This window comes from Camelus ferus, chromosome 25 (genome assembly GCF_009834535.1).
Source record: "Camelus ferus isolate YT-003-E chromosome 25, BCGSAC_Cfer_1.0, whole genome shotgun sequence".
Classification (NCBI taxonomy): domain Eukaryota; kingdom Metazoa; phylum Chordata; class Mammalia; order Artiodactyla; family Camelidae; genus Camelus; species Camelus ferus.
The window spans coordinates 8871739-8895720 of NC_045720.1; the positions used below are offsets into that span (position 1 = coordinate 8871739).

The window sequence follows — 23982 nt, forward strand, 5'->3', positions numbered from 1 at the left end:
GTAGCTCCACTTGGTTTCTTGTGTCCAGAGAACACCCCAAACTTGCCTCCCCGTTCTCCCACCCCCGGTACATCGTCACCTCTCTTGGAAACGCACCCCCTGGGTTGTTAGGCAGATGGACGAATGAGGCCTGCCACTGGAAATCTAACTCAGCCAGTTCCCTGATGACTGTGGCATCAGTAGTGCCCTCGCTGCCCATGAGAATTAGCTACTGCTGTTCTTACTGCCTCTTTTCAAAGAGAAGAAAAGTATTCCGCAAGGACCATTCCTGTCTCAGTCGGCAGTGCTCAGAGTAAGAAACAGGCACGAGGAGTCCAGGGGTGCTGAACACTCTTTGCTGGGAATTATGATGATGACAACAAAGGTGATGTGTACTTTATACAAAGCTGGGTGCGCACAGGTACGAGTGCACGTGTATGTGTGTGTGTTTCCTGGCTCTGGAAAGGATGATGTATATTTCTGAGCAGCTCCACACAAAGAAATCCAGTGTGTAAGTCTTGCTTGCACCAGACTCTATCCGCAAAAGATATCCAGGAATGGTTTTCAGGGTGTTGGAGAAAATGAGAGGGGCAGATGGTTTGCACTGGGGCATGGTTTCAAATTTAAAGAGGATTACGGCCCATGAACCCCAGTAATGGTAGGCAGAGGCGTGAACCTTTGAAATTCTAATTGCAGACCAGTCTGAGGAGGTATATACTTACCGGGACACAACATCTCATTGTTCCCATATTCCTTTCTTGGCTGGAGATGGGGAGGAGGAGCAGATACATAACATAATCTTCAAATGAAACTGAAGCAACAGTCGGTGGCAGCCGGTTGGACTCGCTGGTGAATTCAGTCAAGAAAGAAATCACCGCTGTTTACCACTGCAGTTAGCTTAGCTGTTGTCATAATCTTTATTCCTTGTCTGTGGAGAGCTGAGGGTACAGACAGACTCAGCTCCAGCTGGGAGGGATCTGTGCGGTCATTTTGACACACCCACCCCTTTATTTTACTAGCAATGGCGCCAAGGCCCAGGGTGACAGCATTAGGTATTAGGAGAGAAAGCTCTGGAACCCAGGCCTCCTGGAATTGAGGCAATTATGCACCGACTCTAGGCTTTTATGAACAGCTTATATTTATAGAGTGTTTAAGCTGTACATATAGACTGGAAGGAGCTACCAGTGCAGCGGAGATGACAGGCATTCGATGACAAGTTGGAATGGTGGGAAGGAGAGAAATAATGCAAAATCAAAGTCTAAATTGATTTCCAGTCTGGAGGAAAGCCTTCTTGGAGTAGATGGAAGTCTGAGTGCTGGGTATTATGCTCTCATGGGGTAGCATGGAGTTACTGAGCCTCAGAGAGCTTAATTTTAGCCCAGGCTAGTGGTGGCCATATTTGCTCCAAGTCACAGAACCTTCTAGATGCAGGATGGCCTGGTTAGTATATGGAAATAGAGGTAGGATTTTCTTCTGGTGGCTCATATGCCAAACACCCACATTCTGTCAAACACCCACATTCTGTCAAACACAGCACAGGAGCCAGTGACCTTCAGGTACAGGTCTTAAATGGCCTGCTGTCTAGAGACCCTCAGCCTCTGTGGGTCCCGAACCAGACTTTCAAAGTGTGAATGAGGAGAAATTGGGCACCTGTTTGTTTACTTATTTATATTTCAGAATGTTGTCAAAGTTGATGTCCCAGCCGTTCACTTTGCCAGGGAACAGTCTTTAATATTCAGGGCCGCTGCCTTATCAGTGCCTGCCTGCCTTCCTTCCGTTAGCTGAAATTCTTGCCTTCCCAACATTAACGAGCACTTCCCTGCAGGCACAGTGCAGGTTCAGGACTGCCACTGCAGGTGGACAGAGCACCTTGAACTCCCACAGTGGCTATGCCGTGCAGAGCACCTTCTCATCCATTATCCCTTAACAGCCTCTCGGGGTTGGTGCCCTTATCTTTCCTCTTCACAGGAGGCAGTCAACCAAAGGCCAGGATCCCACAGCCAATAGGATGTCTAGGGAGGCAGTTCTCTTCTCTGCTCAAGATGTCATCTTGTCAGAGAGGCCTTCACTGAACATTCCTCATACTACAGCACCTCCGTCACTTTCTGACATTATATGTGTTAGGCCAACTGACATCCTTCAAAGACCATCGACCCCCATTTCTGGGCTCTTAGATAAAGTACATTCATTATTGGGCGTGTTTCCCCTAACAAACTAATAGCCCCAGGTAATGCCTACCTTATGAGAGTCAAACCCCACTGCCCTTCATGGAAGGTAAGCTCAGGAGAGCAGCGCATCGTCATTACCGAATCTCCAGGGCACAGAGCAGGCCCTTAGTAAATACATGTTGACCATGAGCGAGGGGATGCATTTTCATTCCACGATCTTTGGGGCTACTTCTCTGTGCCAGGCCCAGTGCTAAGACAAGGCCCCTGTCTTGGGGCACTCCGCTTAAGTTTAGGGAAGGACCAGCACACAGACAACCATACAAGATGGCAGGAACTCAATCGGGGTTGGGGGGGAGCCCGGGGCCGGCCTTCCACCCAGGGTGGGCATCTGGGAGATGAGTTTATATGGTGGCTCCCAATCAGCTCCAATTACAGGAGCCAACCGTGAGGCGCTTCCTAAGAGTCTCGCTTTTTTTTTTTTTTAAACCAATTTCATCCACAATCAATGGTGAGAAATTAAATGGATTCTTTGGACTAAGTAGATTGAGCAAAATAGCCATCTGCCAGGGCCCAGGAATGAGCAATCTGTTGGTAATTTTTCTGCTGAAATTTGGCATCCGCTTAGCGTTGTACACGATTTGTACCTCGGAAAAAGCCTTTTACACCCCTGACCCTCGTCTGTCCTCCGGGTTAAAAGAAACAAGAAACAAAAAACAGTGCAAATGAAAGATTAGAAAAAAAAAAAAAAGCAATAACCCGTCATTGGTTTTCACTTAGCGTCTTAAGCAAACTGCAAAAACTAGCCTTGCAAGGGCGGTGAGCGCCCTGCAGAGGGACTGAGGGCAGGATCCCCGCGAGCGGGCAGCTGCAAGGCCAGGCGCCGCCGGCTCCTGGCTGCCGCCCCGCGCCCCTCTCCCCGGGCCCGCGGCCCTCGCAGCAGGAGGCGGCTCTCCGGGCCTCGCTTCCTGCACCCACACGGGGCTAAAAAAGAACGCGCACAACTTTTTTTGGTCCCCCTTCTGCGAAACGCTCGCGTAACGAGCTCCCTGAAGTAACCGCCCCGGGAACGGCCGGGAGACGCAGGCTTCCGCCGCCCCGCAGTCGCGCGGCCCCCGCCCGGGAGCCCGCATCGGAACGTGGCCCAGGCGGCGGCGTGCGGGCGGGGGCCGGGCCGGGGACGGCGCGGGCGGCGGGGGCGGGGGCGGGGGCCGCGGCGGGGGGCGGCGGCGCGTGCGCAAAGCACTTCCTTGTTTGTCCCCGTGACTGTAGCGGGAGCGCCGCCCGCGGGAGTGTGTGCTCAGTCAGTCGGTGTCCGCACCGCCGCCTGTCAGAGCGTGTGAGGAGGCAGCGCCGGCCGCTCCGAGCTGCCCGGCCCGCCGACGCCCCCGCCGCCGACCGGAGCCCCCTCGTAGCGCCGCGCCGCGTCCCCTCCCCCGCCGCCGCCGGCATGAGCAGAGGGAGGCGGGTCCCCGAGAGCCCCCTGCCTCGCGCGCCGCTCGGAGTTTGAAGGGCCCCGCGCCGAGCGCCCCCGCGGCCGCCTGCTTCGCCCGCCAGCCCTTCCTCCCGCCGCCGCCGCCGCCGCCGGGGACGGGAGCCGCGCCAGGCCGGGTGGCGGGCTGCGCGCGGGGCGTTCATGAGCCGCGGGCCGGCCCGCGGCCCCGGGAGCCTGCGCCGTGACTCACCCCTCGCCCCCGCTTGTGTCTCGCCCCTCCCGGCAGGATGCCGGACCAGATCTCCGTCTCCGAGTTCATCGCCGAGACCACCGAGGACTACAACTCGCCCACCACGTCCAGCTTCACCACGCGGCTGCACAACTGCAGGAATACCGTCACGCTGCTGGAGGAGGTAGGTCGGGGCCGGTGCCCCCCGCGCGCACCCCTCCAGGGACCCCGGCCCGTCCGCCGGGATGCCTCGCCTCTGCTCGCGGCCGCTGCCTCGCAGTTGGATGGTCTAGATTTCCGAGCCGAGGAGGAAGGGGATGCTGGGGCCTGGGGGAACCACACCCCCTCGGGGACCCCCTCCACTCCACCCGGCTCTCAGGTGATTGCGGGACTTCGCATGTGCAGCCCCCTGCCCTAGTCGCCCGGCGGCTGGAGGTGGGGAGAGGACTGAGCGAGCTCTGGACAGCCCGGGGAAGAAGAGGGAAGTCCTCTCCTTGTCTTGCGTCCATTCTGGGTGCCACGCAGCCTTCTCAGCGCTTTCCACATCATTGTGACCTTCATAACCCGCGAAGTAGGTGGTGGTAGGCCACCGAGGGCAGAGGGAGGCCAAGGAACGTGGCCAAGGTCACCAGCAAGGGACTGGGAGATGGTCAGTGAATGCACCTCTTCACGGTCCAGCTTGGCCAGGCAGGCTTAGCTGCATAGGCAAAGGCCGGTGGAAAAATCCCAAAGGAGTGAGAGGGAGCTCAGGCTGGGACTTCCTGCACCCCAGGATTCCTCCCCTCTTGCCCTAAAGCCCCGGGTGGAAAGAGAGGTCTTTGCAGACTGGTACCCACTCGGCTCCCCTGGCCGGATGGTTTGGTAGAGCTTGAGGCTGCTGCGCCAGCAGGACCTGCCCGCAGGGCACTCATAAGCTGTGAACAGAGACCTGAGGCGGATGATGCCTGTAAGAGCTGGCCAGACAGGAAGAAGGGAGGCCTGAGACGGAAAAAGAACAGCTCCTCTTACCTAGATCCTCCAGGGAAACGTGGGTGTCCAGGGCAGGGCCAAGGGCATAGCAATTTTAGGTGAATTAACAATAGGGGATCAAGAGGAGTGGGTAGGTAAGGAGGAAGCCTCTTAACCTCCTTGAAAATAGGACATTTGCTCTGGAATTCTGCGCCGTCTGTAAGTGCCCCAAAGAAGCACCACTCCCCTCCAATAAGCCAAACCTATTGCAACTGAAAAAGACAGCATGGGGGGAAGTTAGGAAGGCAGATTGTTTTCCCTGGGTGGATTATTGTATGGTTGGTTTATTTGAGGTTTGGGGAGCTCTTTCTGATTTAAGCTCACCATGGCTTCCCCTCTGTAATGTTAAGAAGCTTGGGCTTCTGTGGGCAAACTGCTCTTGATTGGGGCTTTGATACTTACCCTGGGCTAGGTTATAAGCAGAACTGGTATTCATTCGGAAGCCCAGGGGCCCCGAGTTTTAGGAGGGGAGAGGTTTCTGCTAGTGCTGGGTCCTATTTTGCCTGCCTGGTGCTGCAAATTAGTCTGAATGTTTTGTACCAGTTAGAGGTTGCTTTTAGAGTTCTCTCTGAAGTTAATGTTGGGTTACTGAACTGAATTTTGAAATTCATTTGGAGAAATACTGCCTAACTAGGTTTGTTTGAAACCAAAGGCAAATGGATCTTTTCTTTGTTTTCGTTTTGTTTTTGTCAACTGCCTGTCTGTTGCAGTAGCCTGATGCTTGGTGTTTGGGATTAAACGGACTTGCCAGGCATTCAACCCCATGATGAGTCTGTCCTTCACTTAATTGTGATAAATTGAAACATGCTGATACAGGAGCATTTTGCGTCCTTTTTCTGTACTAATTTTATATGCCTCTAAAGGATGTGACATTGATTGGACTGAGCGGTTACTTTCCTTCTAGATAAGTTCTTCAGTGCCTGCTAATAGAGCTGTCAATTATTTTAACTTTTCCCTTTCTGCACATTCAGATAGTGTTACTGTATTCTGCTTGTGCGGGGTGTGATAAGGGTAAGTACACAGTTGGTGATGCTGTTTGTATGTGCCCATGTTTTGCAGCAACACCAGAGGATAGGGTTAATGTTAAATTACATGGGACTGCTCTTGATCTTAGTTTGAGGTTACTAAATTTAAAACCAAATGCAACAGATACAATTTTTTGGTGAGGGAATACTGTTTTGCAAGGTTAGAGAGAAAAACAGGCCCAATCATTATACAAATACCTATGAACTTGAGAAGGATTGGAACCAGGCGAGAAGTTCAAAAGTGTCAGGTTAGAGTACATTGATAATTCTTATGTTCTCAGAAATATAGCAGCAAATGTTTCATTCAGAATGGCACAATAATTTTGTAACTTTTTTTCTGAACTTGAGTACAGTGCTAGTCAAGAAGTCATTGTCCCCAGGCTGCATCTTTTAACTCTTGAATCATATTCCATGAGGCCAGACTCACAAGTGATTGCCTTTTGCATAAATATGAAATATGCCCTTTAATTTCTTAATTGATAGATAACCACCACACTTGAATTTTTAATCCCTCTCCCCAGTCTTACATATATGGAAGGCTTGCATATGAATCTTAAGTGGATCAGAATTCAGTTCTTAAAAATTATGGGGTTTGAGGTTATTACTCTCAAAATATAAGGAAAAGTTTTGGGGCAAACCACAAAATCTTGTTGACATATGCTTCACAAGTGAGATCCATGGAAACTTTAAGAATGCTGTTTGTGTTATCGTGTGGTTATTAGGAGTAGAACTTTTGGGTACTTCCTTGGTGGTGTGGAAACTCAGGAATAGAAATTAATTTGGCCAGCTTGGAATTTTTTAAAAATCTTTTTCTAGTTCTAGCAGTTGTTTTCCTATTTATTTATGAGCCTTTTTTTGCTCTTTGCCTGCCTAATTAACACACGTAAGTCTCACCTAAACTGTGTTAGAGCTCCTAGCTTGGAACCTCAGATTAACCCCAACTCTCCCTTTTGTTCAGTCCTGTTGGCAAAGAGTGCTGTGCTTTGCAGATGTTGGTGCTTTTTATTTTAATCTCTCTGATGAGCACTCCAGGAACAGGGTCAGAAGTATGTGGTTAAAAAGGAGAAGAGTTTCCTTCTGGGCTTCATCTTTGGGGGCGAAGGGTCCCACATGACTCTGGAAGTCCTGGCGTGGCTGGCACACAAGGAGTGGCTGCTTTTGGGAGGCAGGAATGGACTGGCTGCCAAGGTTACATCCTCGTGGGTGGGTTTTCCAAGCAAAAAGCCAGTGTTTCGCTTATTCAGCAACCCAGGCACACTGACGTGTGCCGTTTTACTCGTGACCATTTGGAAATTATGAGTAAACGACTAGGAGAAGACAGAGCTTTCTCAGGAATGGAGCAGGCGGGCGTCCCAGGACCACCGTCGGGGGAAACAGTAGGAGAGACTCTCTATTTAAAGGCTTAGATTGGTTGATACTTAGTGCTTGGTGAAAAGGAGGGTCCAGTATGCTACATGAAAGTTGACTTGGTGATTTAATGTTGGCCCAGCACTTTATCTTTGGTGACGGTGGAGGAGGCACATTCTTACCATTTACTGAGCAGCTGTTCTGTACCAGGCCCGTTGAAGACTTGCAGCACGCATGGTCACACTTAACCGTCACACAGGCTTTATGAAGGAAAGACAGTTGTTACCTCCATTTCACAGACAAGAAAACCGAGGCCTAGTGAGATGAGGTCATTTGTCTTCAAGGTCAAATGGCTAGTAAGTAAGTGGAATTAGGAAATCTGTAAACAGTTAAGATGTAAAATAACGTTCTAAATGTCTACAAAGACGTATTTCAGTGGTTTTGTAGAGAACGTAGGGGGCTTCACTTTTCTTGTCCCTTCTGATTTTGGTCTCATGAAACAGGTGCCTAAGTTCCAAAGTGGCTTAGTTTCCTTCATGTTCACATTCCAGGGAGTTCTTAATAGTGATACTTAAACGTACTTTTCCCCCCTTTACTTTCACAGATTTGGGCGTGGTTTTTCAGATTCAAATGTGTGGACTTATTTGGGAATTATCCACAAAGAGCATTCACTTAACACGTTTTTGGGGAGCGCTTGCTGTGTACAAGTCACTTTGCTAAGCCTGGCTGAGGTTTTGGAGGTGTTACCTGGGTTAGGTTGTGCAGAAATTAATGGTCATTGACAAAGCGATAAATCGGGCTCTCACTCTTAACAAGGTAGAAAGGGGCAGCTCTTAGGTGGGGGAAATAATGTAGGACATTCATCCCAATAGTACAAGCGAAATCACTCATCTAGTCGGTATACAAACTGTCCAGTGCCTGACACGTGCCCCGCAGTGTGCTGAACCCACAGTCTGAAAGTTTTCTTAAGGGGAGCTTATCTCTACTTGATTTCTAGTGCCAGGGAGAAAGAGTTTGGGGTAGAGAAGAAAAAAGGAATGTTCTTTTTCTCTGTTCTTCAGAGATCTCTTGTTGGACTTCTCCTGAAATGTGTCTTTTGTGGTCAAAGCCAGTGCTGCCGGCAGTCCTCCGTGGGCTCGGCAGAAGTGGAAAAGGCCCTGAGGCTTCCACCTCCACCCTGGCATACTTAGTCTGGGACCGTTGACCAACCTGTCCTTGCCCGCGAGCTGCCCACAGCCTTGGCTGAAGAGCCACAACTCTGGGATGGGGTCGCCGCAGGGCTCTCGGGTGGCTGCTTTCTGGCTTCCCGTGCATCCCAGGCCTGCTGGTTCTCTAGGTGCTGGGAATCACTGGACATCAGAGTTGAAGGGACCTTGGAGAAAATCTAGTCTGGTGCTTGCCATCCTAGGGGCCTGGTCTCTGAGGAGCCCATGAAAGTTGTGATGGGCGTCTAATAGGCCAGAAAAGTTAATAGGCTCCTGTAATAGTGTGGTTCGGCATAATTTGCATGCCAGCTGTCTTTGATTTTGGCTGAACTACATCAGCTCAGTGGTAGCACTGATTATCTTCTGCCGGTCAGATACTTGGATTGCCAGTTATAGGCTCCTGTAATTCGGAAGCAGAATGTTCTCTCATTCTTGTGATTGATTTGCCAGAAGAACCTTCGAGTTTTGTATTCCCGTGGGAGAGAGCTCATGAAGGATAAGGACCCACATGGGTCTAGTTTAGTCCTGCTGTTTTCAGAGGTAGAGACCAAGGCCTCAAGATGGGAAGGAAATTAGGCAGGGATTTGAATTCTGGTCTCCTGACTCCCAGCCCAGAGGCTCTTTGCTCTCTGCTCTCCCAGAGGGCTGTGGAGTCTGGTTGTACATGGGGCAGGGGAGGGGGGATCCCTGGGGCTCTTCCAGTGCCTTTTCCCGTGCTGCTCCCTGGAACATGCTTCCAGGTAGGAGGAGCGGAGAGTGAACCTGGATTTAGGAACCCGATCCCGCTAGCCGGTCTGCTGGCGGACATCCTGGTCTCGTGACACACTGTGCCGGGCCACGGCAGCCCTCCCTGATGTTGGGCTGGAGGCTTTCATGAGAAGCCCTCGTGGTGCTGGGTGTTCTGAGGCTACCCAGACCTTGGCCTTGATGTCTGGGAGCCACGGGAGCCTCAGAGGGGTGGTTTCCATTTATGTAACCTAGTCATCTGGGGACTAGAGGCAGACCTTGGCCTCAGCCGTTCCCGCATGTGTTACTTCAACATGAGTAAGTGATGGGCTGGATGGAGATCACCTTGCAGCTAAGCCTCCCGTTTCCTCATTTGATAAATGAATGGCGTTGTTTTGAGCATTAAAGGAGATAATGCACGTGAGTTACTCATCCAGTGACTAGGTTACTGGGTAAAATGTGGCCCCGTGAATGCCAGAGTCTGACCAGTCACATTACTCAGCCTTCCTCCTGTGGGGTGGGGAGGAAGGCGGGAGAGGCATTCCCTGATGGGGAGCCGGGCAGAGTTCTTTCCACTGTGGACCAGCGGCGACATTTGGGTTGAGGAGGACAAAGTTCCCTTTCTGAGATTAATTGCAGCCCTATTATTGTCTAGTGTGTGCTGGGTGAGTCACTGAATCTTACTGTGTCTTAGTGCCCTCGTGGGGCTAGTACCTGCCTCTTGGTGAGTCAGTGTGTGTGAGGTGTTTAGAGCAGTGCCTGGTGTCGTAAGTGCTCTGCCAATGACTGTTGTGTCCTCACGGTTGTTGCTGTTTGTTATTATAGGAGTGGAGCCCTGAATGTGCACCTGAGAGGACGAGGCTTGGTGGTCTCCTTTGGGAAGTGTGGGTGGTAAGGCGATCAGATGACAGAACCAGCTGTGTGCCTTCAAGGGCCTGGATGGTGGAGGTGCAGATGGGACCAGAGGGATGACTATGGGGTCATGGTCAAAGGCAACCTGATCTGAAACAGACTGTCAGCTCAGTTTTACCATATACTCAGCCCTTGGAGGTGCGGCTCTGAAGTAAGGGAACCGGTGACCAGTGCAGCCCCCTTGGAGCCAGGCCGGCCCTGTGGGCTCTGCTGGTGCTGCCTTGTGTGCCTGCTCATCCTTTGTTTCCTCCCTGACTCCTCCTCCTCCCTCCATTGGTGCATCAAAGCGGGGCAGTGCTGCCCCTTTTGATTTTTGCTGGGGCTTTATGTTGATGAGCCACTTGCTCTGTTACATAATAAATGCAGGTATTTGATTTTGGATGTTTGTGGGGAGGTGCTGGGGGGAATCATTTATGCCTTGGCCCTGACCGGGGCAGAGCGTGGCAGCTAGGTTGTTTGCTTTGCTGATTACAGCTTGAAGCACTGAGACCACAAGGAATTCTATTTTGGTTTGGAGGCAGGAGCCTTAAAGTGAAAAGGATCTATACTTGAATTTGCATTTCTCTGTGCCTCATAACTTCTTTTCAGTATCAGTCAGATGAGTTTTAATTATTTGTGGGGCAAGGGTTAGGTCAGACCTGGAGGTACTTGACCCCGCTTGGTCTTAACAGAATCCGGGAGTTCACAGTGGATTCTTCCTGCCCAGAGCCCATTCTGAGTGGCCCTGGGTTCTGGTGCTGTTTGTAATCACTTACGTAAGAACTGAATTTTAATGCCAAGACTATGGTATAATTTTCCCAAAAGAACTGGAATACATGTGCCTTGGCTAAGACAGCACCCAATTTAGCCACCCAGAGGCCAGGAAAACAAAAGAGCCTCATGCCCCAGGGAGGTAAAGCCCCAAGCAAGACTGCATTTGGTACCAGATATTACGGAAAGCAGAGTTTGCCAAGTCCAGCCAGACCATCCCTTTCCCCGCCAGATATGCTTTGGATGGAGAAAAATAGCTCTTCCAAGCTCTTTCTATTGTTAATAGAGCCTGGATATCTTGTATTTCTGTAGCATTGTGCTCAGGGGACAGGGCAAGGATGGCCATGTCCCCAGTGCCCTATAGTATTATGAAATACACTTGACAGAGCAGGGAAAGGCCCTGGAGACCAGCTGTCCAACTCCTCCTTTCTATAGGCAAAGAAGCTGACACCCAGAAAACCCAAGGGTGGTAGGCGCCTTTGTTGTAAGTAACAGACTACCTCCCCACAACAAAAAAAAATATAGCTAGTTCAGGCAAAGTGAGGGTTTATTGTGAGGGGTGTTTCATGGAACATGAGGGGCAAGATGGTAGGAAATGAGGCTATTCTCTTTTGAATAAATGGTAGGAATTGGCAGCCCCAGCCCTACCAGCCCCCCAGCTCCAGTGCCCCCCACCAGCTGAATCTCTGTGCCTGATTAGGACACCTGGGAGGGAGGGTCAGATTGGCCCAGCTTGGGTCAGGAGACCACCACTAGTGCAGTCACTAGGCTGGTTGGTGGGGTTACCTGATGGTAGGTAGTAGGTCTTCAGCATGGACTGGGCGTGATGGTGGTCCTCAGAGTAGGGTAGGAGTGTGGGGTAGCACCTTCTCTGTACGCTGGATCACACTGGGTGATGGACTAGGATCGGGTTTTCTGGTCTCATCATCTTCATCCTTCACTGGAGTGAGAGCTAAATGGAGGCAGCAGTGCCTTGCAGGGCTGTGGGAGACCTGCCGGGAAGGTAAGGCAGCCACATGTCTTGCACCAGCAGCACTGGGGATGATAGTTTCTCTGCCCTTCCCTCTGCAAGTCTCGCCTCCCTGTGACCCCTCTGCTCTGTATTCCTTTGGGACATTTTGAAGGGCTGTGGTCAGGGCACTGTGCTGCCTAGTTGTAGCTTTCCTGATGTGGTTGAGAAAGACCAACATTCCACTTGGGGTGTGGGCAGAGAAGGAACATGCCACTGCCCTTTAAACCTGCAGTGATGACATGGTCCTCGGAAGTCATCTCCCGTGGATGCCCAGGGTGCATGGGAGCCTCGGCAGGGCAGCTGGGCTCTGCTGGGGGAATGTTCTGGTTTGATTGGCCCTTCCCAGGGTTGAATAACAGAAACTGCTTCAAGGTCTGACGAGGGCCAGCGGCTTTCCTTCCTCTTAGTAGCGTCACTGACCAGTGACACACAGAATAAAATTTGAGTGTCCTCACTGTTTTGAAATGTGGGGAGTCTTCCTTTGTGTTTCATTAATAGTTTTTTAAAAAATGTAGCCCATTTCCTTTTCCTTGTAATGTTTATTCACATCAATAGCACTTAACATAAAATTAGATACTCCTTATTTCCACGAAGTGCAAATCAAAACAAGCATTCACTGCTGGCCCAGCAGCTGCTGCAGCTTTAATAATAGTAATATTTTTCGTAGCAATGCAAGTGAACGCACTGCCTCCCAGTAAATAAAATGGTGCCAAGTCAAATAATGCTGTCGCTGCCCCAAGGCTTCTGCCTTTTGAGTAAAAGAGTTTGAACAAGTTCAGAATCCGCCAGCACTACAGTTCACCTGCTCTACGCTGGGCGCTGTGCTGGACACCTTACACACACCATGTCATTACATTTAATCCTTCCAGCAGCTCTGTGGGGTGGGTGCTGTTCCCCTGTCTCACAGATGGTGAGTGTGGCTTAGAAAGGGTTCAGACTAATCCATGCTCTTTCTACCTCGGACTTGTCCTCAAGGAAAAATGCTTATATTGTGAATGGAATGCTAGTGAAATAGAACAATCAGGAAGTAGGCTTCGGCTGAGGCTTGAGATAATATAGGTGAGAGTTGAATAAGAACTTCCTGAGAAGATATTAAATACCAACCGGATGGTCATGGACGCATTTTTCCCCTCCGATCGGCTAATTAGCTAAATTTCGTACTTACTCTTGTCCATATGTGCATTCACTTTTAGTAGATTATAAGTACCCTGAGGCCAGGGGTTCCCCCTCCCCCTCGCCTTTTTTTTTTAACACCTACTTGATACTCAGAAATTTGACTTAAATAATGAAGGGTATAGTGAACTTGCATTTGATTTATACTTGTTGAGGGCAGATCTGGGAAGAGTTTTCCAAATACTGCTATCTACCTCTCTGGACTTTAGTTGAATGCCTACCAATTGCATAGAGCTGTTGGAAGAAACCCTCAGTTGCTTAATTTCCTGAAGGTCTTGCCACGGATTCATGGCAGACCTGGGTGCCAAGCCAAGTTTTTGGTCTGACCTTTCGGTGTCTGCAACCTGCAGTCTTTCAGTGGGTTAGCAATTCCAGGAACAGTGGTGACTCTCACTTTTTGAGTCGCAGCTCTGGACTGAGTACTTTACAGGTGTTATTTCTGACCCTCATATCACCCAGCTAGTACTTGACGGAGGTGGATTCACACCCAGGTCTGTGGGGCTCCACACATCCCACCAACCCCCTGCTTCAGCCAGCCTTGCTTTGTGGTGACTTAGCTGCAGAGTGCAAGGGAATGGAAGAGAGTCAGGTGAGCATTTAGTTTCTCAGTGAAAACAAACACAGAGATACACAAACAAGATGTGCATCCTCCAGTGGAAGCCTTCGCTCTCCTTTAAGCTGAATGGGTGGCACTTAAATTTAGATAATTTGTATCTGTCTTCTGGGGCAGTCAGTTCACGTGTGGTATCAGAGGGATTAATGAGAGAATTGGTATTTTCAAAAAGAGTTGACCTCTCTGATTTTTCTTTGTAAGTGGTAAGGAGTGAATCATAGCATTTTATGAGCAGTTGTGCTTTGGGCTCAGTTGTAACAGTTTTCAAAGTGCTTTTATCTGTATTGTCTCATTTCATCCACACATCACTTTGTAAGGCAACAAAACCACCATTTCCTCATTTGACAGTTGAGGAAATAGAGGCTCAAGAAGCTAAAATGACTTGTCAAAGGTCACAAGACAGAAAAAGTATCCCACTGAATCTTGAGGTCAGTTCTGCCTTCCAGCCTCATGTCCCTACCCCATTCCCCCAGGTGGCTCACCATCTGAAAGAGGCAGACCTATGGGATGTTTTGTCAAGTGATTTTTAACTTATAGAATACCTTGTGACTAACATGGATTTTATTACTGGGTAATTTTGTAATACATGGCATTGTTAGATTCCCCTTTACACACACAGGTAGCTTTTGTGACTCTTTTCTTTTTTTTCCTTCAGTAGCTCAGCCCTTTCAGTGGTTTTTTTTCACTTTGGGCATGCTTCTGTTTTAGCTTGCTGCTTTGTAACTTTTTCATGCATCCAAAAGTAGAGAGAACAGTACCAACCTCCACATACCTGTCACTCAGCTTCAACAGCGATGCACTTTGGCCAGTCTTGTTTTTATCTCTACTGCCTTCCCCATCTCGCCCCGCTACCCAGATTTTTTGAAGCAGTCCCAGATAGTTTTTTAATTTCATCCATAAACATTATAGTATGTATCTCTAAAAGATACAGACCTGGAAAACAACAGAAACAGCACTGACCCACCATAGATAGAATGATCACATTAAAAATGAACACTTTCTCAATATGGCATTAAATATTCAGCCAGTGTTCAAATTCCCCTAGCTGTCTTTTTTTTTTTTTTTTTTTGATGACTTGTTCAAATCAGGATCTGAATGAGAGCTGTATGTTCAACTTGACTGACATATATTTAAAATTTCTTTAATCTGTGGGTACCCCCTCTTTTTTCCTTTGTACTATGTTTGTTGAAGAAGTGAGTTGTCCCATGGAGTTTCCCACAGCCTGGATAGTGTGGCTGGCATCTCGCTGGTGTCATTTAACATATGCGACAATCTATTGTTAACGTATTTTGTTCCCCGTAATTTTTTCATATTGAGAGTAAAAGGAATGTGTTCCATTTGTAGGAAACTAGGAAGAGCATAAAAAAGGAAACTTAAAAGTCATCCATCATCCCACCAGCTAGAGGTAGCCCCTGCTGTCACTTCAGGTATTCCTTCCAGATACATCCGCATCCTGCTTATGTTCACTTAACACGTCGTCGTGAGCATTTCCCCGTGTCATTAAAAAGTCTTCAGTAACGTTTTATAAGGCCTGTCATTCTATTAATGACACCCTCCCTCCCCCCAAGTTACCCCCAACTGAGGAGTTTGTTTTAAATAGCTGGCTCAGCAGTTGCGCCAGAGGAGGACTGGTTAGAAACAGAGCAGTGAAGATGTGAATGCATCTGTCATTATCTGTACTAGTGTTGATAGATTCCTAGCAGTAGAATTATTGAGTCAAAAACCAGAGGTATTCATGACTCTGATACACTTGTCATACAGCCAGATCCCCCAAAAAGGTGGCCTGGGCGGCCTGTGAACAAATCTTTTTCCCCACAGGGACAGCATAGAGTGAGGCCTTGACTTCAGAGTGTCTCCAAAGGAAAGTTTCTGCCTCCCTTATGTGTTGGTGCGCCCGAAGTCACTGTGAGGGGCAGAGAGGAGAAGGAGCAAGCGTGGGTGTTTTGAGACTGCTTGCTGAGCAGAGTGGGCGGAGAGCCAAGGGCCAGTGTCTTCTCAGTGTCACCAGGAAGTGGGCAGCTCTGGTGTGTCAGCCCTCCAGCCCTGAGTTTTAACTTCTTTGCCCAAATTCCCCACTTACCATGGAAATAAGTTTGTGACGGCCTGTGCCTCGTGGCTTCAGGAGTAAAGAAATAGCCTTCGCTGTGAAAAGGGGGGATGCGTAGAACACAGACGTGGAGTCTGGCAGCCTGCCTGCCGGGGTGTCCCCCAGCCTCGGGTAGCTCGTCCCCTTCTTTCTCTGTGTTGCCTGCACTGTTTCACTCCCCTCATTAGCTCCCAGGCCATTTCTCCAGCTGAGAAACCCCTTTGGATCAGTCAGTATGTTTTGCAGACCCAAGTGCTGCGGCGTCATTCACACACGGTTGGATCGTTTCCTCCTTACCACTTCCCTGAGCCAGGAGGGAGGGGAGGCAGGGTTTTTGGACAGAGGAGAGAGGGGGCTCCTCTAGAAGTCAGGTGGGCTTGGTGGGGCCCCGGGGCCTTGGGAGTAACCTGAGGGGAGGAGAAGGTGCCAAAAGTAACTTAACTTGTCCTGTCTGAGAGCTGGCGCATAATTTTTTTAGAAGCCGAGTTATATTTCAGGTTCCTTGAGTTGGTCCTGGGTTGAAGAGCCCTGTCCCTTTGTTGTGTAAACTGCTACATGATGGGCTCGTAAGGTTTTCCTGGGCTCAGCTGGAAACCCAGCCACTAATGTTTTTCTGGGCCAGTGTCTTCTCAGTTCCAAAGGTTTCAGTGAGGCCCGTTCTTAAGCCTCAGATTGCTTTTTGAGCATGGTGGGCCTCTGCTTCCCCAGTGAATCCAAACAGTGGCTTTCTGGAGCATTTTCCAATGGGTTTTAGCTTAGAATAGGCTTCTTTACGTCTGGATTGATTTTTGGTAAATGTTCGGGCTTCCATGACGAGTACTTGTGGTATCTCACAGAATCCTCAGAGGGTCTGGGAAGTAAGCAGTATTAACTTTGTTTACGGGTGACAGGATTGAAGGTAGAGGAAATACAGTGACTTGACCAAGGTGTGCAGTCATTGGAGAAGCGGGGATTTGTGTCTCTGAGCCCCATGGTCTTTCCAGGACTGGTGTCATCCTCCCCATTTGGTACCCTTCTTCATCCTTCTTGCCCCTTTAAGACTTCTTGCTTCCCCTTAGGGTCTCAGGATTTCTCCTCACCACCCACCGTGATTGCCCCGGCTCAGGACCTATGTCTTCCCTACCAAAGTCAGCTGACTCTCCTGGAAGGAAATCTCACTAAGGATTCTGTTACAGGTGTTCACGCCTGTTACGGTGTTCCAGCACCTTCCCTCTCCCAGAGCTGTATGTGCTTCCTGCAGCGTGTGATGTTCTGACCCCACAGAATGGTGGGCTTTTATGCATCATGGGAGGTCGTTTTAGGTGTTGAGCGTGGGGATCCCCTCACACCTTGCAGTGTAGCTGCCTGTCCTCGTATCTCACTCCAGGGAACCCTCAGAAAAAGTACCAACTTCCCCGAGTCTCTTAGTTTGAATCCCTGGTCTCTTACTGCCCGTTTTCCTCCTAATTGTTAATGAATTATTACGTAACTAATGCTTTTTCCTTTTTCCTTTTTGTTCCTAAGAATTTCCTAAAGTCTGTTAGTGAGCCCTTGGTGCCTGACGCCAGGTTACCTGGTATTTGCCCGGCATTGGGCTGGGCAGTTAAATTAAACATGTTGCATAGTTTAATCTTCGCATTGACCTCAGGACGTGGATTCTGAGGTCCCAGTGTTCCCGATTATGGAATCACCAACTCCAAGAGGTGCCAGGCTTTTGACATAGATTTTATCATATGATTCTCACAACAGGTCTATGATGTAAGTAAGACTTGAATTTTCAGATGAGGAGCCTGAGGCTTGGCAGTGGGCAGTTTCCTGGCTCAGGTTATACAGCTGGAGGGAAAGAGCCAAGGTTCAGACCGAGGTCTGTCTGCTCCCTGGATCTCCGCCCTTGACCCCTCTGCCTGTGGGCCTTACCCAGGGCCCCCCAGCGGCTGCGTGGTCACATCTCCTCCTGGCGCTAGACTCTGGGGCACTTGTAAGCGTGAGTAATGGGCAAGGGCTTACCCTTGTGACACTTGAATCATACACCCATTTGGGGGAGCAGGGTGGCCTTCCTGGTGCCCTGCACCTACCCAGGCACACTGTGGGTGGTGGGCGTACTTTTGTCTGGAGCTGTGGGTTGGGAGTTGTGTGAATTCACTTCCTGCCATAATGAATCATGTCACTTGACTTAGTGACTTAGTTTGATCTGTTAGCACCCCCACAACCATGTGGCATTACACGTTAAATATTGATTAAAGCAAAACAAAAAATGCACTCCATAATACCCCACCATCCCTTGGGCAAGGGGGAAACACAGGATTTTACTATGAAGCTTCTGGAAATGTCTCAGCATCCATTGCCGTGCTTGACAGTCTTAAAGAGCTTTCAGGAACTGTTATGATATTATAATAGCCACAATTTATAAGCTTTTCTTTCTTTCTTTCTTTCTTTCTTTCTTTCTTTCTTTCTTTCTTTCTTTCTTTCTTTCTTTCTTTCTTTCTTTCCTTTCTTTCTTTCCTTTCTTTCTTTCCTTTCTTTCTTTCTTTCTTTCTTTCTTTCTTTCTTTCTTTCTTTCTTTCTTTCTCTTTCTTTTTTTTTAATGGAGGTACTAGGGATTGAACCCAGGACTTGGTGCATGCTGAGCCATGCGCTCTACCACTGAGCCATCTCCCTTAGCTTTTCTTTGGAGCCTAGTACTGTGCTAAGTTCTTCACAGATTCCTGATCCTTAAAACAGCTTTGCAAGAGTCTCTGCACTTGATAGAAGAGGATGGATGCTAAGAGAAATCAGTAAAGGCCCAAGGTGCACAAATGGTTTCCGGTAGAGCTACATTTCCCACCAGATCTGTTCAGCTCCTTGATGTCACCCCACTGCCTTAGGCATTACAGCTTGTTAAAAAAGAAAGTAGACGTGGAGTGAAAATTTGTAAATTCATAGTTTAAAAATATGTATACGTTTTATGCATTGAGGACAAGAATATGAATGCCACAAGTGTTACTAATCTGTATTTAATTTCTGCTCCTGCCCTTTCCCCTACAAAGGTTATAGTGTGAAGGGAGGTGGAGGGATTTGCTCCACACCCAGCACAAATAATTACCCAGGGCGAGTCAATTTGTGTTTATTTCTGAAGCAGCAGTAGGTGCTTCCTGGGGGCCTAACCCTGCTTGACTCTCTTGTAGGATAAATTGCTATGTCAGTCTGTCTCCTGCTTTTCATTCCCTGGTAAGTTCCCTTTGCCTTGCAGCTGCCCGTTCTTTCTCATGACTTTGTGGGATGCTTGGAAAACGGAATTATCTGGGGTCGTTCCCTTCTTCCAGCCACCCAGCCCAGCCTTGTCTTCACTTGGAGCCCACTGTGTTGAGATGCTGGTTCTGAGCCTGTCATGTTACTATTGAGGACGGAATGTTGTCTTACTGATTTGCAACCTCTAAAGCCTGGGAGCCAGTAAATGAACGCCATTTGAGTGAACAAATAAACACACACACACATCTACGCCCTGCGGGGCCTTGAAGAATTAGGCAAAAGTGACCCTGGCTCTGTGTGGATAATTGGGGTTAAGGAGAGTCTGGGAGAAGTACTGTCTGTAGGATTGACCAGACAATAGGGAGGAAATTCAGGACTTGTTAAGAGTTCAAGGGACATGATGTGATCTTGGCGTTTTAGAGGCAAGAAGGAGCCTTAGAGATAACAGAGTTCAGCCACCTTCTTTCCTGGATCCCTGGAATTTCTCTTCAGCCCTGAGTTTGCAGCCACTGCCCACTTCAGGGCACAGAACCAGACAGGTCTCTTTAAATTAGTGCTTTTATTACTTTCAACAGTTACTGCTCATCGCATTGTGTTTTATGTTTTAAGTAATTGATTTTATTTTGTATTTGAGCCCTGAGATGGTTTTGGCAGGAAGAAAAACAACTTTAAACATTCTGGAGACTAATAAAATAGCACACTGCCTTCAGGTGGGAGAGAATTGCCCAGGCAGGACCTTGGGGTGGCCGCTGTCCACCTCTGGCCCTTCCACTCCTCACTTCCCTCCCTTAGGTGTTGCATTGCCCGGTGGCCCCGTTGCTCTATTCCAAATCACTTGCACATTTGCTGATTCTTAAATCTTGCTCTCCACCAAGACCTAAATAATCTGTCCTCATCTTTTCCACAGCATGATCCTTCAGCAGCTTTGAGAAGGTTCCCAGCATCTTCCATTTGTTTAAAATCCTTACAGTTTGTGGAGAATTTCTGTGTCTGTTTTCTTACGTGGAGAGGTATTGATGAAGAAATGATAGCTCAGAGAAGTTAACTTGCTTAAAATCTCACAGAGGGTGAGTGCTGGTTAACTGTTGATTCCTGGTGGGATGACTTGTGTCATGGCTGTTTCTATGACAAAGACCATATTTTTCCTTTAAAAGTCTCCCTGAGGAAGAGTTGCTCTAGCTGTACATTCCACTTGCCTGGAATTCCTTGAACAGAGGGCTCGTTTCCCACTGTGCTCGGATGCTCCCCTGACTGCTGCACGGCAGGAGGTGCGGGAATAAGGTGCTCACGGTACTCAGGTGTTTCTGTCCCCTCCGCCCACCCCGGAGGATTGATTGTCAGGGCAGCCACCCCAGTTCTGGCTCAAGCACTTAACAGAGCCCAGCAGCAGCTGTCCTGGGGGAGTTACCCCCGAGGTCTGTGATGTGTCAGAACCACAGGCTGCCCAGAGCAGTAGGAGCGGCAGCAGCAGGACGTGGGTGCTGGCGTGGCAGGGGAGAGGAGATTGTCCTCAATTTGCAGCTGGGGAATCCCGGTCTCAGAGCTGTCATGCAGTCAGAAGGTGATAGGACTGGGGCCACTGCCGTTCAGCATGTGCATTTTCCACCACTCTGCATCACAGCCTTTTTATAGCAGGAATGAAGAAGTTCCACCCAGCTGAGCACGGCCAGCTAGAGTCAGCAGAGATGCTGCGGAAAGTTTGCTGAGATGACTGTGGGCACCTCAGCTGTTTGCGGTAATGTTCTTGGAGGGGGTCCCTCTTTATTTCCCTGACACACATCCTCTGTTACCGCTGCTGGCTACTCTTTGTGGAACACTTCCTATATGCAGGGTACTTCCACTGGGGCCTCTAACTTTTATTAAGTACTTGCTGTGTGTTAGATACAAACCTAAGTTAACTGCATTCACTCATAAACCCCACAGCCACCATTTATGCAGCCACTGCCACTTACCTAGCTGTGCTATTTTGAGCGAGTTACTTAACTTCTCTGTGTCTTAGGCACCTGCGCCTGCGTCACCTGTAAATATGTGCTTTATTTTTAGCTGTCGTATTCATACTCTCCTGTTGCGTGAGGCTGTTGTGAGGGTGAGGTGAGCGGATGCAAACCAGTATCATGAAGATAAGTAGTCTTACCGCCCAGTGTCTCAGTGTGTCACCTAGGGCTAGCCACTGTGCCCCTCTGAGCCTGTTAATTCATCTGTAAAATGGGCACAATAGGTTTTGAAAGGATTGTTATGAGGCTGAAATGAGATAATGGCTCTTAGTTTAGTTCTCTTAAACTCTGCATTAGAATATAGTAAATGCTTGATAGAAAAAGTAGCTACAAACTCTTACTATCCCCATGGGGAATTGGTTCTCACTCTCTTAACGTGAAGAGTAGATTATAGGATCAAAAGCTGGTCCCTGGCCACTCTCCATTCCAACTTAGAGAGGAGAATGTTTTGGTGGAAGGGAGAGGTTTCAGGTTGGGGGTAGAGGAGAGTACAAAGATTATCATAAAAACTTAAGGAAATACGAGAACACGGGTGCTACAGGGACGCTCTGAGAGGCCTTGGGTGAGTCTCTGCCACCTTTTCATTCTTTAATTTTCATGGGATGGAAAGAAACCTCCCGGCTGCCATCTCCGCACACACGCAGCTTTCATTTCCTGGTAGAATTATATGTTTGTCTTCGTTCAGGCTGTTAAAATGTAATGTCATAGATAGCTTGTGGTAGCTTGTAAACAGAGATTTGTTTCTCACAGTTCTGAATGCTAGAGGTGCAAGATCAAGTGCCGTCATGGTAGGGTTCTGGTGAAAACCTTCCTCTGGACTGTGGATGGCTGTCTTTCCACTGTGTCCTCATGGTGATGGGGTGAGGGAGTTCTTTGGGGTCCCTTTTATAAGGGCTCTCATCCCATTCACGAGGGCTCCACCCTCATGACCTAATCACCTGCCAAACGCCCCACCTCCTAATACGATCCCATTAGGAGGTTAGGATTTCATCATATGAATTTTGAGGGGATACAGACAGTTCACTGCAATAACTTTTTTTTCCTGTTAATTATCATGGACGTGTTAGGACTTGATCACTTAGGAAGGACCAGCATCCTTTATGAGTCTTCAGACTTTATCATTTTTAACAGGGGTTCCCTTTGGAGTGTATTCATTTTCTTTTGGTGCGAAGGGAAGTAACTAGGTTTATTGATTTATTTAATTTATTTATTTAATGGAGGTACTGGGGATTGAACGCAGGACCTCATGCGCGCTAAGCATGTGCTCCACCACTAAGCTATATACCCTCCCCCCTGGAGTGTATTAATTTTTGTTATACTGTGGAGACTTGGGAAAAAGCAATGTGTTGTATTGATTATCGGTGAGGAGTCAGAGGCAAGTGGTTGGGGGTCTAGAAAATGAACCCAATTGCCAGTAAATATAAGACTTATATCAAGATTGATATTCCTATGATCTGTTTGAAGCAGCGCCGTTCACTGGGAGCTGTAATGAGTAGAGGCTAAGTCAAACTTTTAAAACATCATTTAACTTAGAGCACCCATGAACAGCTTTTAAAATATTTTGGAATCACTCCGTCCTTTTAGCAGCCTGTGCGTTATTTTCTTTGACTGGCCAGGCTTTCCCTTATTTACTGTTATAGGTTCTGGAGTGAGCTTGTCTTGAGTCTGCCGACTTCGTTGTTTGTCACTGTTCCTATTCTAGAGGTTCCCAAGGTATGGTCTTGGGATCTTGGGTTCCCAAGACCCTTGCAATGGCTCTGTAAGATCAAAAACCATTTTCATTAAAGTACCAAGGCATTGTTTGCCTTGTGTAGTGGCATTTTCCAGGGGCTGCAGGCTGTGTGCTGGTGTCATCCTCTGACAGCTGGTTAAAGGTGTGTTCTGGAGTTTGGAAGGTTTCTCGGTTTTAATTTCTCTTGTGAGCACTGTCAATGGAAACAACATACTTTAAAAGAGTAACAACCCTCTTTGGAATATTCTAATTTTGTAAGAATGTGAAGGAGTCCTGTGGCCAAAAAGCTTGAGAACCACCGCTCAGTTGGGCAGAGCCTCCACAGCAGGCCACCTCGTGGGACACTGGCCAGCCATTGAAGGAGCCTCAGAATCAGGGGCCACCCTAGGCAGAGAGCCTGAGGGCCTTTTCTGCTGGCGAGGGGACACCGGGCAGGGCAGTCAAGCCGACTTACATGTCGCGTTTGGACCACCCGGCTTGTTCCCTTTCCTTTCTGCCAGGGACCTTACATTTCTGTAGATACAGCTTGTCTCTTTTGAGGCGTGGCCTCTTTTTTTGTGATACGTATCATTTCAATTAACACATAAAGAGTTTGAAAACAAAAGAACGAGGGTGTAGCGGAGTTGGATCCATTCTGGCAGCTGTCTTGCAAGGGTGGCTTGCAGAATGGAAATAAATTAGGAATTGTGGAGTTAGCGATTTTCTTCAGAAATTCAGGCTACATCCGGGAGACGAAATGTTGGCTATTGCAGTTTTTCTGGTGATTTTCATTATAGGACTTCAGAATTCTTGGGAAGAATTCTATGACTCTCTTGGTCTGCATGGTAGAATTTTAATGGCTCCCGCTGCTCTGTCAGAGCCTCTTCCGTTTTCCCCTCTTTCCTCTCCATGGTTTGCCCTGAGACCATGCCTTTACTCCTTTTTTTCTGGTCTGAAGTTCTTCCTTCCTCTGGCAGATATTAGAGGTGTAGACTTTAGAGGAGGGGATGTTAAGCATCAGCCTCCATCTGATAAGAAGGGGTGCGTCAGGATCTCTACAAAGTCCCTTCTGTCCAAGCTCAAGCCCGTGCCCAGGGCCCACATCAGGGCACCTGGGACCCACCATTTTTGTTGCTGATTTACTGGCTTGTCTTTGTCTGAAATCTGCATGGTAACTGTGTCTTGCTGTTTTTTTAATTTATTTATGCTGGTTACTCGGGGCCTATTTAAGGAACATGTGTGTCTCAATAAGTTTTCCTTGAGTGACTGTATCTGTCATTCTGTGGCCTCTTTCTCCAGTTGAGGGTCAGCCTGAGGCTAGGGGAGCCCCCTTGGGAATGATACATTTATTCAGCAGTGGGGGCCTCCGTGAAGAAGACTGCTGGTAGCCGGACTGCACCTCTTT

At 48.5% G+C, this 23982-nt stretch overlaps 1 protein-coding gene across 7 annotated transcripts in view; it reads left to right on the top strand.

Annotated features, from left to right (window-relative positions):
- ASAP1 (ArfGAP with SH3 domain, ankyrin repeat and PH domain 1) overlaps positions 1 to 23982 on the top strand; it is a 311985-nt gene that overhangs the window by 66877 nt on the left and 221126 nt on the right. For all 7 annotated transcript variants that reach the window (XM_032467871.1, XM_032467872.1, XM_032467873.1 and 4 more), the window contains one exon: positions 3866 to 3992. In XM_032467871.1, coding sequence (XP_032323762.1) covers positions 3866 to 3992 — 127 coding nt within the window. The remainder of the gene's footprint in view (positions 1 to 3865; positions 3993 to 23982) is intronic.